This window comes from Oreochromis aureus, linkage group 4 (assembly GCF_013358895.1).
Source record: "Oreochromis aureus strain Israel breed Guangdong linkage group 4, ZZ_aureus, whole genome shotgun sequence".
Lineage (NCBI taxonomy): Eukaryota > Metazoa > Chordata > Actinopteri > Cichliformes > Cichlidae > Oreochromis > Oreochromis aureus.
Window position 1 is genome coordinate 35,315,827 of NC_052945.1, and position 16,242 is coordinate 35,332,068.

Genomic DNA, 16,242 nt, shown 5'->3' on the forward strand with positions numbered 1-16,242 from the left:
CCAATATAGCCACCTTTCTTTGCAAGGACACTCAAAAGCCTGCCATCCATGGATTCTGTCAGTGTTTTGATCTGTTCACCATCAACATTGCGTGCAGCAGCAACCACAGCCTCCCAGACACTGTTCAGAGAGGTGTACTGTTTTCCTCCTTGTAAATCTCACATTTGATGATGGACCACAGGTTCTCAATGGGGTTCAGATCAGGTGAACAAGGAGGCCATGTCATTAGTTTTTCTTCTTTTATACCCTTTCTTGCCAGCCACGCTGTGGAGTACTTGGGCCGCGTGTGATGGAGCATTGTCCTGCATGAAAATCATGTTTTTCTTGAAGGATGCAGACTTCTTCCTGTACCACTGCTTGAAGAAGGTGTCTTCCAGAAACTGGCAGTAGGACTGGGAGTTGAGCTTGACTCCATCCTCAACCCGAAAAGGCCCCACAAGCTCATCTTTGATGATACCAGCCCAAACCAGTACTCCACCTCCACCTTGCTGGCGTCTGAGTGGGACTGGAGCTCTCTGCCCTTTACCAATCCAGCCACGGGCCCATCCATCTGGCCCATCAAGACTCACTCTCATTTCATCAGTCCATAAAACCTTAGAAAAATCAGTCTTGAGATATTTCTTGGCCCAGTCTTGACGTTTCAGCTTGTGTGTCTTGTTCAGTGGTGGTCGTCTTTCAGCCTTTCTTACCTTGGCCATGTCTCTGAGTATTGCACACCTTGTGCTTTTGGGCACTCCAGTGATGTTGCAGCTCTGAAATATGGCCAAACTGGTGGCAAGTGGCATCTTGGCAGCTGCACGCTTGACTTTTCTCAGTTCATGGGCAGTTATTTTGCGCCTTGGTTTTCCACACGCTTCTTGCGACCCTGTTGACTATTTTGAATGAAAGCGCTTGATTGTTCGATGATCACGCTTCAGAAGCTTTGCAATTTTAAGACTGCTGCATCCCTCTGCAAGATATCTCACTATTTTTGACTTTTCTGAGCCTGTCAAGTCCTTCTTTTGACCCATTTTGCCAAAGGAAAGGAAGTTGCCTAATAATTATGCACACCTGATATAGGGTGTTGATGTCATTAGACCACACCCCTTCTCATTACAGAGATGCACATCACCTAATATGCTTAATTGGTAGTAGGCTTTCGAGCCTATACAGCTTGGAGTAAGACAACATGCATGAAGAGGATGATGTGGACAAAATACTCATTTGCCTAATAATTCTGCACTCCCTGTATATGTACAAAATCAAATCATCAAAGAGTCGCCTCAAACTGCTTTAATACAGAGAAAACCCCAACAAGAGGAAGCACTTTGGTGACAGCGAGAAGGACAAACTTGATTTTAAAAGGAAAAAACCTTCAGCTGACCAGGCTCAGGGAGGGGGGGGCATGTGGCTGTGAGGATGATGACAGGACAAAGACACGCTGTGGAAGAGAGCCAGAAGTTAACATCAACTAATGATTCAGTAGACAGTTTGTGAAAATGGTGACTGAAGAAGAAACACTCAGTGCAGCAGTCTACACCTATTAACTAAGGGAGGATTCAGGGTCACCTGGTCCAGCCCTAACTATATGCTTTAGCAAAAAGGAAAGTTTGAAGCCTAATCTTGAAAGTAGAGATAGTGTCTGTCTCCCGAATCCAAACTGGAAGCTGGTTCCACAGAAGAGGGGCCTGAAAACTGAAGGCTCTGCCTCCCATTCTACTTTTAAATACTCTAGGAACAACAAGTATCATTATTATTAGTGCACTTCACAGTCACCACAGTTCAGCCGAACATCTGTCTCAGTGCTGAAGTAAAGTCAGAGAAGTGGAGACTCGATCTCAGATCAGTGAGGCTGTTCTGATGCATGCGGTGGCTCAGCATGTCACATAGAAACGTTTAAATAACACAAATAAGAGCATTCTTTAAGGCAGTGGACTTATTCACAGTTCATATTCATTTCAACATATTTTTGGCTCACATTATGTCTGCCATACAGCACGAGTGTTTGTAAAGCACACATCATGACTTACGTTTGCTGTTATCATCTTTATTTTTGGTGCAACAAACACCCCTCAGTAGAACAGCAGCAGCAAAAGGAGACTGAAAACGATCTGAAGCAGTCCAGTTGTCGTCATACTGAAGGACAGCTTCAGACCCGCAGCTGTAGTGTCACAGCGCTGCCCGTGGCTCTCGGCTGAAAGCCACTGGACAGCCTTTCCCAATCCAATTGGCTGGGATTACCCAGCCAAGGTTATTTCCTAGGTACTCTAATCATTTCACTCCCTGCCAGCCTCTAAGCCAGTTGCTAGCTGTGACAGATGTCAGCACTTTGTAGGGAGGTGAGCACACACACACAGAGATTTTTTATATTACAAAATATAATATTCCAGAAATATGATCCAGGTTAAACATGATACACTGTGACAACATTTCAGATAAATACTCCTCTTAGTTAATCTACAAAAATGACTCCACACTATGAAGGCAATGTTTGGACCTTGTCTGTGCATCTCAAAAAACCTGAATGACTTTCACATATTTCATATTTATTACGTATAAAGTGAAATATTACAAGCCAAGAGTTTGTATGATTATGGCTTATTTCTCATTAAAATCAGATTTTCAGTAGATCTATCTCAAATTCTTATTTAGATGATCCAATATATGCTCATTTTTTTAGATTTTTCACTAAACTGATCGACCGTAACATGTGCACATGAGTGAGTTTAAAGTCAGAAGAGCAGAGCAGCCATACAAATCTGGGACAGAAAAACACATCAAATTAATATGGGACAATGGCTGTCTGCTCCCTCCCCTCTCGTCTACATAATCATCCACTTTTCTTCAGTTCCTCTCTTTTTAATCATCTGCTTTTCCCTGTACCACCACACACAATCACAAAGACCTGCTTTAAACCAGCAATCCACCGACATCAGGGTGTCTATTCAACTCTGATATGACAGATTATACAATGATATTTCTCCTGCTGTTCCTCACTCCTGAGACCTTAATTACACTCTCAGTTTTCTGTTAAGAGGCCAGTCTTTCCTTGTTCAATGTACTGCATATCTGTGTATATATACACAGTCTGCTAAAGAAAGGATTAATTAATACAACTCAAACTTCTGGTTTCTTTCTTTCTATTTAACCAAAGTCAGTCCTGATTTTCTTTTCTTCATTTGCTTTCTCCAGGTTCAACCAGCCAGAGATCCCCGACAGGAGCGAAACCTAAGATAACCCTGGACCCTTACATTCGCCTCAAATCAGACAAATTAGACTTGGTGAGTGCTGACCCGCTCAGGCAGGCTTCTTTACACCTATGCTACCTGATACACAGTTAAGTCAAAACATTATGGGCACAGATTATGTGAGAGCGATGACACATGTCGAAGCATATATGGTTGAAAGGTGTATTTTGTTGGAGAAGTCAGAACCTGGGTCGAGGTTTGTGGGTGATCCTGGTCGACAGTGTTGAATACCTACCAGCAGGTATGTGAGAAACAAACTAGGAAGTGATGTCAGCTTCCTGGAAAATTACCTTACAGGTCTGATGCAGGGCTGAGATGCTTAGCTTTGCATGCAGGATGTGGTGGACCCAGGTCGTTTTGGTCATGTAAGTGATCGGCTGTTAGAGATGCACTCTGTCGTTTTATGTGGCCTGCCACTTGTGCCTGAGTTGCCATCTATTCCAATTGTTCCCCTTTGTGTAATACCACTAACAGCTGATTGTGGGATATTTAGTAGTGAGGAAATGATTGCAGAAAGCATCCTATCATGGAAGCACACTGGGATTCACTGAGCTCCTGAGAGTGACCCATGATTGTACACACCTATGGCCATGGAAGTGATTGGAACACCTGGATTACAGATGGACCGATCCGATATTACATATCGGTATCGGTCCGATACTGACGTAAATTACTGGATCGGATATCGGAGGGAAATAAAAAATGTAATCCGATCCATTAAATATCAAAAAAGCACCTCAAAAAACATGCGACACGGCGTAACTCAGCTCATAACCGTAGCACGTCGGAGCAGTGTGCATCATGTGATAGAGCGGCTGTGTGTATTTGTAGCCTCGCTACCAAACCAGCATTTCATCTCCGAGGAAGTTATCCCAGAGAGAAGTAAAGCAAGTGTGTAAGTTCATCTCTGAATGTTTGTAAAGCATTCCCACGTTAAGCTTAACAACCGATATATGGAGCGACTGCCTCTCTCTCTCTCTCTCCTGCTGCTACTTCAATCATGAAACTGATCAATAATCAGCTGATCGGCTTTTCTGTCGCGAGTCCGTCTCTCTTCTTTGTTTTTGGCCCACTTTGCACCAGAAAGAGGAAACCAGCGGCTGAACAACAGCAGCACGTTTAAGCTTGATAAGCTGTTGTTAGAATGTATTTAATATTACTTTCTACACCAGGATCCTTTTCACGTAGCTGACGGCTGGTAACTGTGCAGGGGCGGATCTAGCAAAGTGTAGCCAGGGGGCCGATAGGGAATGAACAGGAAAAGGGGCACAGAGACATACTTTTCTTTCTTATTCTCATTTAAAATGTCGAGCTTTTAATAAATAATTATCTGAATCTTACACCCAAAGTTTTAATCTGATGTAAAATGTATAGAAGTCCATTACTGTATATAGTAACTGTTAAGTCTAATATACCCTAGTACAGCGGTCCCCAACCCCCGGGCCTCGGACCAGTACCGGTCCGTGAGTCGTTTGGTACCGGGCCGCGAGAGTTGAGGCTCGCGGACCGGTACCGGTCCGTGAGTCGTTTGGTACCGGGCCGCGAGAGTTGAGGCTCAGGTGTGAAATGTATGGTTTTCAGGGTTTTTATCGGTTTTCAGCGTTATTCTGTTATCGTTTTTATTGTTAACTCGGTTTTCCTGGGTCTTTTCACGTGTGTTATGAATAAATCTTTTTTTCGGTACCGGTACTAGTTTTATTTTGTTGTATTTATCCGCAACACCTTAAAGGCCGGTCCGTGAAAATATTGTCGGGCATAAACCGGTCCGTGGCGCAAAAAAGGTTGGGGACCGCTGGCTTAGTAAGCTATAGTACTTTTTCCTTTGGGAAGGTACCATCTGTGCAGTCTGCAGTTCTGTTGAAGAAAGATGTTGAATGTTTTTAATTATTCTTGAAAAATAATTTATTTCTGTGCATTTTTTTTCACCCTGCATCAAATTAAAGTTGATTACATCGATTAAGCATCATGAGGTGGAGGGTGGGGGGGGGGTTCCCTATTTTTTTTTTTTTTTTTTTTTTTGCTGGGAGTTTGCAACCCTATTAGTTAGGTTGCTTAATATTTCTGCTGAGTACTCTTTAAAATACCAGAATAGGGAGGATGGAGCAGGTTTAAGTTTATTAGATTGATGAACTATGAAATATTTTGGGTGCAGTGTATTTTTTACATACAGGTATAACAGAATAGCTTTAGTGTTGTTGTTTTTTTTTTAACTTGAGGATGAACTTATACAAAAAGCAGCAAGATATTAAAAAAAACAGTTTTATTGATTAAAAAACACACTATATCGGATTCATATTGGTATCAGCAGATATCCAAATTTATGGTATCGGTATCGGACATAAAAAAGTGGTATCGTGCCATCTCTAACCTGGATAATGGATGATTTGGATGTGTTAGTGTATACTAATGTCCTCCACTTGTCCCCTGGGTGCTCTTTCTCCTTCATGCTCGGGCCCTCTACCAAAGGCCTGAGTCTGAGTATCTTTGCCATTCCTGGACCTGCTCTCCTCTCTGCAGAGATGTCGTTCCTGGGATCTGCTGGAGCCACTCGCCTAGTTTAAGAGTCACTGCTCCAAGTGCTCCGATTACCACAGGGACCGCTGTTTACCACGGCCTCACCTTCCACATCTTCTGTAGTTCCTCTCTCAGTGAACTTCTAGTGTTCCTGATTTTGGTATTGCTCAGTATCGCTCCCTACCACTCTGCACCTTTCTGTATGTTATTTTGCCTTTTCACTGCTTCTTCCTGCAGCGCACTCATCACTTAGAAACTAATAGAAACTGGCCTGAACCCAGATTTTACTTCGGATTGGACCCACAGTATCCCAGTACTCCCAGCCAATCATCTTTATTCATCCAATTACTAATCTCCCTCTTACAGGCCTGCCGTGCCTTCTCCATTGCATGTGGTTTATTTTCACCCTGTCAGCAGACTCTGTCCCTTCAGCTCTACGTCTCTCTGATGCCAGTTTCTATTTTGCTCTTTGTACAGTTGTTACTGTTATTTAGCTTTGATTTTAATGTTGCCAACATTTTGCTTGGGCATGTTGATCCAGGGGTTAGAGACACAATGAGTTTAAATACGGGCAACATTCTCTCGTGTTGTTGGCTCCACTGCAAAGGAAAAAGAACAGGGAGAAATGTCAAAGTACAAAAAACAAAGGAATTACACACCTGCGTATGCGTTGAACAGAGCACAGTGTCTGCTTTATGACTACAGTGAATTTGCTAATTAAAGAACTCTATAAGAGATTTATGAAAAACACATTACTCAAAGTGTGTGTAGGCAGTTTTGTACTGTCTTCTACTGCATCCTGTCTCTGGTACTCCAGCTCAGGTGTATCAGTATGTCTCATAGACAAGCTTCCTCTTTGCACATGCTTTGTGAAGTAACTTTAGGCTAATATTTGTAATTAAATATAATTTTACTATATTTAGAACAAACTGTGATATGCATAGTGCAGTTTGATGACAGCACTGCTTGTCTTCATGTTCCTCTGTCTCTCCTAGGCCTTGTCCTTCCTTGGTTTGGATGTCACAGAAGAGAAGAAGAAGAAGCTGCGACAGAGTCTGACCACAGACCCACAAGGCACCGTGGCCTATGGAGGTGACGTGATACAAGCAGCACACATATTTGTAGTTGTGTCAGCCGTTAGGTGGAAGATCTGTGCTGAGGTCCTGTCAAATCACAGGCTTCATGTGACAGCACCATGTTTCTTATTGGTTGTGTCACATTGTGTAACCGTGTGTGTGTGTGTGTGTGTGTACCTGTTTAGACATCTTTATGGGGACCCAAATCCCAGTCCCCACAAGTTTGAAGGCAGACTTGAAATGTGGTTTTAGTGTCAGGGTTACATTTGGGCTAGGTTTAGGGTTAGGGTCAGGGTCAGGCATTCATTTTTGATGGTTAGGGTAAGCAGCTAGCATTATGTCAATGAGATGTCCCCACAAGGACATGAATACAAACACATGTGTATTGTGACCCTGATTGTTTGGTCTTCCTTGTTTTTCTGTTAAAAAAATGAATCCCATCTGTTTTGGTGTGATGGCTCAGACTTTGTGGAGGCAACCCGCAACATCTTCCAGGAGAACCTGGAGGAGCTGGGCTTGGAGACAGGTCCCTTCACATTCTCCTACCATGAAGCAGCTAGTCTGATGGATACATCAGCCTTCCACTCACCTGTAAGCAGCTCTCACAACCTCTCATATACACAAAACAGCTGGCTGTTACACTGCAGTTCATTAACCTAATATTTTAATATTTCCACCCAGAAATAAAGGGCTAACTGTGTGCGTGTGTGTGTGCAGACATATGAATCCGAGTGCAGCTACAGCAGTGAGGAGATGGAGCAGTTTCAGACTGAGGTGAAGCAGCTGCAGACGCAGATGAAACAGCTCAAGGTGAAAACACACCTTTGTTTTTCCCTCTTTGGTTAGTGTACTGTCTTGTTTAGTATCTGTCCTGTGGTCTTTACTAAGAATGAAGTCCAACACAGTCAGGCTAATTTGCCTTAGCTCATCATCAGTCAGAGATGATGAGTATCATGATGATGGTCAGGAACTTTCTCACGCTCTGAGCACACTCACATAAAACAGGGCTTTTCACCTGTCATGTGACTTTCTTGTCATAAAACGATCCCCATGAGTGGCACCTACACGTGTCACCATGTATCGATAAAATGGTGACAAAATGATTCAAATGTAACAGTGAAATGTATCACTGTTGTAAGTTAGACCACAGACGAATGCTGCATTGTTCTGGTGGTTTTCTGGCACAGAGCAGTAACAAACATTTTAACTCCAGTGTTTCATGGCTGAGTGCGCTCTCAGTGCTGCTGTTTATTATGGCTGCACATTATAGCTGTCAAACCTTACATCACAATCACTATACTTTATTCATCCAAAGCTGCTCCAAGACAAGAAGAACAATTCGATTCAATTTTCAATTCAATTTTATTTATAAAGCGCCAAATCACAACAAAAGTCGCCTCAAGGCGCTTTATAGGTACAGAGATAAACCCAACAATCATATGACCCCCTATGAGCAAGCACTTTGGGGACAGTGGGAAGGAAAAACTCCCTTTAACAGGAAGAAACCTCCAGCAGAACCAGGCTCAGGGAGGGCGGGGCCATCTGCTGTGATTGGTTGGGGTGAGAGAAGGAAGACAGGATAAAGACATGCTGTGAAGAGAGAGAGGTTAATAACAGATATGATTCGATGCAGAGAGGTCTATTAACACATAGTGAGTGAGAAAGGTGACTGGAAAGGAAAAACTCAATGCATCATGGGAATCCCAGCAGCCTACGTCTATTGCAGCATAACTAAGAGAGGATTCAGGGTCACCTGGTCCAGCCCTAACTATATGCTTTAGCAAAAGGAAAGTTTGAAGCCTAATCTTGAAAGTAGAGATAGTGTCTGTCTCCTGAATCCAAACTGGAAGCTGGTTCCACAGAAGAGGGGCCTGAAAACTGAAGGCTCTGCCTCCCATTCTACTTTTAAATGCTCTAGGAACAACAAGTAGGCCTGCAGAGCGAGAGCGAAGTGCTCTAATAGGGTGATATGGTACTACAAGGTCATTAAGATAAGATGGGGCCTGATTATTTAAGACCTTGTATGTGAGGAGCAGGATTTTGAATTCAATTCTGGATTTAACAGGAAGCCAATGAAGGAAGCCAAAACAGGAGAAATCTGCTCTCTCTTTCTAGTCCCTGTCAGGACTCATGCTGCAGCATTTTGGATCAGCTGAAGGCTTTTCAGGGAGTTTTAGGACATCCTGATAATAATGAATTACAGTAGTCCAGCCTGGAAGTAATAAATGCATGAACTAGTTTTTCAGCATCACTCTGAGACAGGATATTTCTAATTTTAGAGATGTTGGGCAAATGGAAGAAAGCAGTCTTACATATTTGTTTAATATGTGCGTTGAAGGACATGTCCTGGTCAAAAATGACTCCAAGGTTCCTCACAGTGTTACTGGAGGCCAAGGTAATGCCATCCAGAGTAAGAATCTGCTTAGATACCATATTTCTAAGATTTTCAGGGCCGAGTACAATAACCTCAGTTTGATCTGAATTAAGAAGCAGAAAGTTAGCGGCCATCCAGGTCTTTATGTCTTTAAGGCATTCCTGCAGTTTAACTAATTGGTGTGTGTTACCTGGCTTCATGGACAGATAGAGCTGCGTGTCATCTGCATAGCAGTGAAAATGCAAGCTTGTATAATGTAACTGAATTGGCACTAGCATTACAGCTGCATTAGTCACAGAGTTAGAACGATGGAGAAAATGGTTTTTATTCTGAGCTGATAATAAATGAGTGACATGACTGTCGTTGTTCTTATATACTGACGACTGTAAAAACACTCAGGTTAACTGTTTCTAGTGTTTCTAAAAATCTGCAGTTGAATTCACTGCGTGCTCTGACAGCCACTTTGGAGAATAAGCAGGATGGGCGGAGTCAGAGAACAGTTCAGGAAGCACGAGTTTTCCTCGTCTCAGAGTTAACTCGGCTTTGCTAAACCTGCTTCCTTCAACAGTTCCCAGAAATATGGTCAAATTTCTACAATTTAATAGGCACATTTCCACTCTTAGTCTCAGTCATCTCTTTGTATCATAGACCAGGGCTGGTGCTAGATGTTTTAGTGGTATTTCTTTGGCTACCAAGTGAAGTAGTGAGAATACTTTTTGCAGTTTAAAACTAAACACAAAGAATCCTGTTTCCACACTTAGCTAGCAAACACACACTCAGTGGGAAAACCACAGACGAAGCCTAAACAAGTCACATCCTCACCAAGATTTAGCTGCTTTTTCTTTGCCGTGCACCTCACAGTCATGTGTCTGTCCTCTGAATGGAAAGGTGGAGTCTTTAACAGTCATCCAGGAAGCTGCCACTTCATCTGCTGCCTCTCTTGGCAGGTGATGCTGAAGGACATGGAACACAGCAAGAAAACCCTCGAGGAGGAGTTGCAGAAGACCTCAGAGGTCAGAGGCCAGCCTGCAGCCTGTGTGGAGACACACAGTGTCTCAAGTTACATCTTTATAACTGTGGGCAATGGGGTCGAAGTTGAATGGAAATTATTTTTGTAGTGAAACTAAACAAACTGAGTGTGCTGATAATGTCGGCTGTTTTCAGTTGATGAATGAATAGAAATGGTGTGGTTGTGCAGCTTCTCGATCGGGCATGTCGTAGGACAGTTTAAGGTATGAGAACCAAGAATGTAAAGATTTCTCAGCTGGTAAAATAAATTGCTAATAACATATTCATATGATCGTCTTGTTGTATTTAGCGATGTAAAGTACGTCTCACTGGCATCTGAATCATCTAAAAACATGGACAAAGACTAAAGGCAGTGAGTGAATCCTTCTGTCATTTCTCCTAGAAAGCCTGTCTGACTGTAGAGGAGAACACTCGCCTGAAGAGTCGTCTGCAGGCGGCCGAGGCCGAGGCGGTGCATCGGCAGGCCGGCAGTGCTGAGCAGGACTATGAAGAAGTCATCCAGCTGCTGGAGGCTGAGATCAGAGACCTGAAGAGCCAGCTGGCCACCAAGAAGCAAAGACGGGGAGCAGAGTCCATGCAGGTACAATGATGTTAGAGTCGTGGCCCACAGCCTTGATCAGGGCCACCGACAGGAGAGCAAGAAAACCTCATCTCAGCCTTGAAATTTAGGGAAACATCTGTCTGAACATCTGTCTGTATTTTTAAAGCATCTTCACAGTACTCTACATCTTACACAGCCAATATGTTCAGGCATCAGGTCAAAGGTCATTGTACTGTATAGTGATACATGATGCACTCATGCACCCAAACAGTTGTCTACATGACACACTTACCCAGGCTGAGTGTGTTGGTGTGTGTTTGTCAGGAGGAGGTGGGCGAACTGAAGAGGAGGCTGACGACTATCGACTGCCAGCTGAAGAAGTCCGAGCTGAGCAGGAAATATCTGGAGATCTCCAACAAGAAACTGCTAGGCTTTGCTCAGGTACCGCTCTGACTGGTGTTCCTTTGGATGCACACAGAGCTGTGAACAGGCAGAGACCAGGCACCTGCAGTCACAGAGTCCACTCTGTATACCAGAGTATTGTATCGGTCTCACAGCTAAACCTCGGTCCAAACTGGGACAGGACAGTGATCCGATTCAATTTTATTTATAAAGCGCCAAATCACAACAAAAGTCGCCTCAAGGCGCTTTATAGGTACAGAGATAAACCCAACAATCATATGACCCCCTATGAGCAAGCACTTTGGGGACAGTGGGAAGGAAAAACTCCCTTTTAACAGGAAGAAACCTCCAGCAGAACCAGGCTCAGGGAGGGGCGGGGCCATCTGCTGTGATTGGTTGGGGTGAGAGAAGGAAGACAGGATAAAGACATGCTGTGGAAGAGAGAGAGAGGTTAATAACAGATATGATTCGATGCAGAGAGGTCTATTAACACATAGTGAGTGAGAAAGGTGACTGGAAAGGAAAAACTCAATGCATCATGGGAATCCCCGGCAGCCTACGTCTATTGCAGCATAACTAAGAGAGGATTCAGGGTCACCTGGTCCAGCCCTAACTATATGCTTTAGCAAAAAGGAAAGTTTGAAGCCTAATCTTGAAAGTAGAGATAGTGTCTGTCTCCTGAATCCAAACTGGAAGCTGGTTCCACAGAAGAGTGTGGTGTTCCTTTGGATGCACACAGAGCTGTGAACAGGCAGAGACCAGGCACCTGCAGTCACAGAGTCCACTCTGTATACCAGAGTATTGTATCGGTCTCACAGCTAAACCTCGGTCCAAACTGGGACAGGACAGTGATCCGAAGCTGTTAACACTGCTTCCTATTCTGCAGTGCGATGGCAATGTTGTTTCGCACAACACACACTCAATTCAGCCTTAAGTATTAAAATGAAAATACAAATTCTGCAGAATGTTAAATGAATCTGTATGTGGGAAATATAATCTTATACTGATTGATAAAAACTCAGTAATCAAAGCTGAAGACCGTGTATCTCTAAAATAACTTTTAACAGGTTCAGGAAAAAGTGCATAAAAATCTATGAATAAAAACTGAAACACAGCTGAATGAAAGGCTTGAGCGCTGTGTGACCTGGTTAACTGTCAGCATCTACAAAGAGATTCAATATTGTTGAAAAGTGAAGGTGGCGTATCAGCAAAACAGCTGGTCAAACTGGGCGTGTCTGGTCCACCGAGTTATCTCTCATGGATGCTGATCTGGAGCTGCTAACTGTCTCCTCCTGTTGGATTAAACCAGCCAGGAGCTGACGTCCCCTTTCCATCAAAGCCTTTCTTTGCTAATGTGCTAAAGGTGTTGTTAAAAATCACACATTAGAGGGAAGATGATCAATAACTGAGTTTCCACACATAACTGCAGAATAGTCTCAGACGTCTGTTCCTCTGATTGTTTGTCAAACAAACACACAGAGCATGTTAGCTTCCATCATAACAAGGATAGAGTTTGTGCCGTCTTTCCCTTTAGTTGCGGTTAATCAACAAAAGAGTGATGGACATGCCATCTGTTTATATTTCATGGTCTTCCCTGCAGACACATTCACACAGACAGACTGAAAGTCGTTTGGAAAAAATGCTGTTAGTAACTGAGTGCCAATGAAGAAATGATGTCGTCATTCAAAAACAGTTCAGTATACATTACTACCCCCCCCCACCCCCAGAGTAACACTGAAGTGTAAATGTCAGAGAAAAACACATTATGACAACCATGTCAGCCACTATACATGTGAGGAATTCATGGTTTATTTTGCAGTTTACACAGTATTTAAGAGAACGGGTACAATTATTAGATAAAGTAGGACATTGCATAGAGCTGTACATAACTGTTGCATAATTTGGCCGAAGGCTTGAACGTTTCCTTCCGTGCTGTGCGACAGATGAAGCGGAGGCTGCGTATGCAGCTCTGAGACTTCAAGCTCGGTTCTTAAAATGTAGTGACAGGAAAATAACCTGATGGAGTCAGTCTGCCCCCCAGTGATGGAAGGATGTGCTACAGCTCTGTCCACAGCCATAAACCAGCTGCTGTACAAGCTGTTCCACCAACACCTGTCCTCCTGGAATTGGCTATGGGTGGATGTTTCCAACATTGATTCTGTTCTGACCTGATATCCTGATATCCATCAGTGCAGTCAGTGATGGTGGAAGGTGGGATGTGCAGGCACCAATCAGACACGGGTGCGCACGAAGTCATCAGAAACCAGTTTGAAAAACACAACAAGGGGAAGCTGCAGCCTGTGGCTGATAACACCAATATCGGACGAGGTCCAAGAATCTGGCTCTTCTCTCTGGTTTGCTTCATCCTGACAGCACAGAGAGACCCGGTGTGTGTTACTGCTGCCAGCGCTTGGCCTTACAGCTGTCACATTATCTCTCTTTACAGAACGTCCACAAAGTGCTGACCACGCCCAGCCTATTTGGAGAAGGGGGGTAAGAGAGCGTGACCTTCACCTCACGAGTTCCTTACAGCTTTGCAGTCGAGTTCCTGCTCTAATTGTCCTTCTGCTTGTGTGTCTGTCTATATCAGGAGTAACAGGTCGTCTCCTGCCACGGAAAGCCCCGACATCCCATCACCAATTCCTGACCCTGCCTTCCAGCTGGCTGTGGAAGCCAAAGAGCTGGTGGAGGGGGTGTGTACTCTCACAACTGATAAAGGTACAGAGCTCACTAACCCAGAATAAAAAGCCTGAACACTGTGTTTATACACTACGTGGAAACAGCATGTTTGGAAGGAAGGACAAAGGTTCGAACTGCAAACAAGACAATAAACACTTTCAGATAACGTGATGAAATCGGTGTTTATAAAATCCAATAAATTAGGGGTTTTTGCTACAACTTAAGAATTGATGAATTAATTATGAGCCATCCTTTAGCAAGAACTCTGCTATAAATGGCATCAGTATAAAATATATATACAAAGTCTTTAGTGCCAGCCAAATTACTCCAAACTCTTCACCTCATACTGTATAACAGACGTGGATGTAACCTGCAGCCTCAAGGCAGCGATATATTAAAGCAGTGATTGTACAACCACTGCTGTCCATCGTTCTGCAGCAGATCTGAAGTGGAGCAATGAAACATCGATAATATCTCATCCTTACTCATTAGGCCGATCCGATAAAGTTCCTTTTTCACAAAGGTAGAGAGAGCAGGGTTCCAGGATATAAAGGGGGCAGTGGTGACGATGATTAACAGCTGTTTCTTTAGAAGGTGAAACTGTTCTGGCTTCATGTTCAGTTGTTCAGCTCTGTTTCTTTTTGAATACAGCTAAGATTGAAATCCAAGCTGTGACCACATCAACACACAGATAAGTTACTTTGTGTGTAAGCAAGTTTTCAAAAACATGGCTTTGAGGCTTATCTGTGACAGAAGCATCGCAGTCAAAGGGAAGGTAGTGAAGCAACAGCTTGTGATTCAGACCTGCAGTGACAGTGTGAGCCACTAGCTGCTGACCTTACTGCTCACAGCTGAACCAACGACCTGGTATTTTCCCTGCCTCTATTTGTGTTTGCAATACTTTATCCAAAGGGTTGTCTTTCCCCCTCGCAGCAGGCACCACTGCTTCCTATACTGCTATAGACTCAAGTCTTTCTGTCCAACTCTTCTACAGAACTGGTGAGTGCAGATGCAGCATCCGCTCCAGATGTCAGTCCTCATCATGTGTGAACAGCACCAAGCCAAAGAGGACTGAGTCCAGACCTGGGCTGGGCAGGAGAGGCCCAACGAGCAGCTGACGTCGCCATGCACTTCACCACAGTCCGCAGCAAACACAACACCATTCTACGACAGGACACGACGACACCACTTTGTTAAACCCTCACTGGGACAGACTGACCACGTTTTAATGCCAAAGCCTGTTTGTGCACATGAAATTAGCGTGCTCCCTCCAATTACTCCACATGCTCCCCACAGGGCTCAGCATGGGATCAGTCTCATCCTGTCAGTAGCACATCACATGTACAGAAGTCTCTGTGAGAAGTGCTCTGACTAACATCTGCTGGAATTCTCTCCTGTGTTACTCTTTCAGCAGGTGGTACAGGTGGAGCTGCATGACCAAGTCCTCCACACACTCCCATCAATGCTGTAGACCTTGTTAATACTCTTGCCAACCTCTTTTCTATCCTGACAAACACAAACTCATCTCCACTCCGTGAAAGAAGGACTGGTTACTTGGAAAGCTGATGTGTACAGCGTGTCCCCCTGTGCCAGAACCTCCATGACAAATTTGCTCGTTTGCTCTGACACAACATCTGCCATGCTTCCTACCCTCGCGCCCTTACTCACACTGTCATGGAAGACAAGATATGAGGGTTTGAAGGTGCAGCGCGGATCATCTCATCTAAATGCCTGGTTCATGTTGATGTGTCTCCTGCATTCAGGAGTGGTGTACCTGTTGCCGTAGCTCCAGCTGTGTTAAACTGTGTTTGGTATTCCGTGTAGGCAGACCTCAGTCTTAGGCTACATGTTCAACATAGATTTGATTTCTACAGACATCTGCAACTGCAGTGACAATGATGACATGTCCTTTACTTCAACCAGATTGCATCTTTGGTGTGGCCTCATTCTTTCTGTTACTGTTTTATATTAAAGGAATAACTGATGACCGAACTGGTGTCGAGTTCAACTTTTGTTCAGGATCCAACCAACAGTGGTGCTCACAGGGGGCAGTTTTACCACAACTGCTTCCCACAGAAGACCCTCAAAGAGCAAGAAACAAGAGCTGCTCACAGTTTGTGCACCAGGGTGTTCAGGAAGTGGATACTGACTAATGACGTGACGTTCCAGGGTCATGTAAATCGTGACTGCAAGTGAGGGGCTGTCTACTGATTGATCTCAGGTTCCTCCAGCAGGCATTTCTAAATACATTGATGAGTTACCCCTGGTAAGATAAACTAAACACAAACGTACGGTACTGTGCAAAAGTTATAAGCAGGTGAGGGAAAAATGCTGTAAATAAAGAATGCTTTAAGTGTGAATCATTTACTTTCATCAATCAACAAAATACAGTGAATGAAC

At 43.8% G+C, this 16,242-nt stretch overlaps 1 protein-coding gene across 5 annotated transcripts in view; it reads left to right on the forward strand.

The window, feature by feature from the left end:
- Window positions 1-15,834, forward strand: part of si:dkeyp-72e1.9 (syntaxin-binding protein 4) — a 65,472-nt gene extending 49,638 nt beyond the window's left edge. For 3 of the 5 annotated variants that reach the window (XM_039611156.1, XM_031739156.2, XM_039611157.1), the window contains 10 exons: window positions 3,172-3,260; window positions 6,737-6,833; window positions 7,281-7,408; window positions 7,535-7,627; window positions 10,139-10,204; window positions 10,603-10,800; window positions 11,086-11,202; window positions 13,610-13,656; window positions 13,754-13,881; window positions 14,837-15,834. In XM_039611156.1, coding sequence (XP_039467090.1) covers window positions 3,172-3,260; window positions 6,737-6,833; window positions 7,281-7,408; window positions 7,535-7,627; window positions 10,139-10,204; window positions 10,603-10,800; window positions 11,086-11,202; window positions 13,610-13,656; window positions 13,754-13,881; window positions 14,837-14,892 — 1,019 coding nt within the window. In that variant the 3' untranslated portion in view covers window positions 14,893-15,834. The remainder of the gene's footprint in view (window positions 1-3,171; window positions 3,261-6,736; window positions 6,834-7,280; window positions 7,409-7,534; window positions 7,628-10,138; window positions 10,205-10,602; window positions 10,801-11,085; window positions 11,203-13,609; window positions 13,657-13,753; window positions 13,882-14,836) is intronic. The other 2 variants (XM_031739157.2, XM_031739158.2) reach the window with 2 other exon arrangements.
- Window positions 15,835-16,242: the final 408 nt, after the last annotated feature.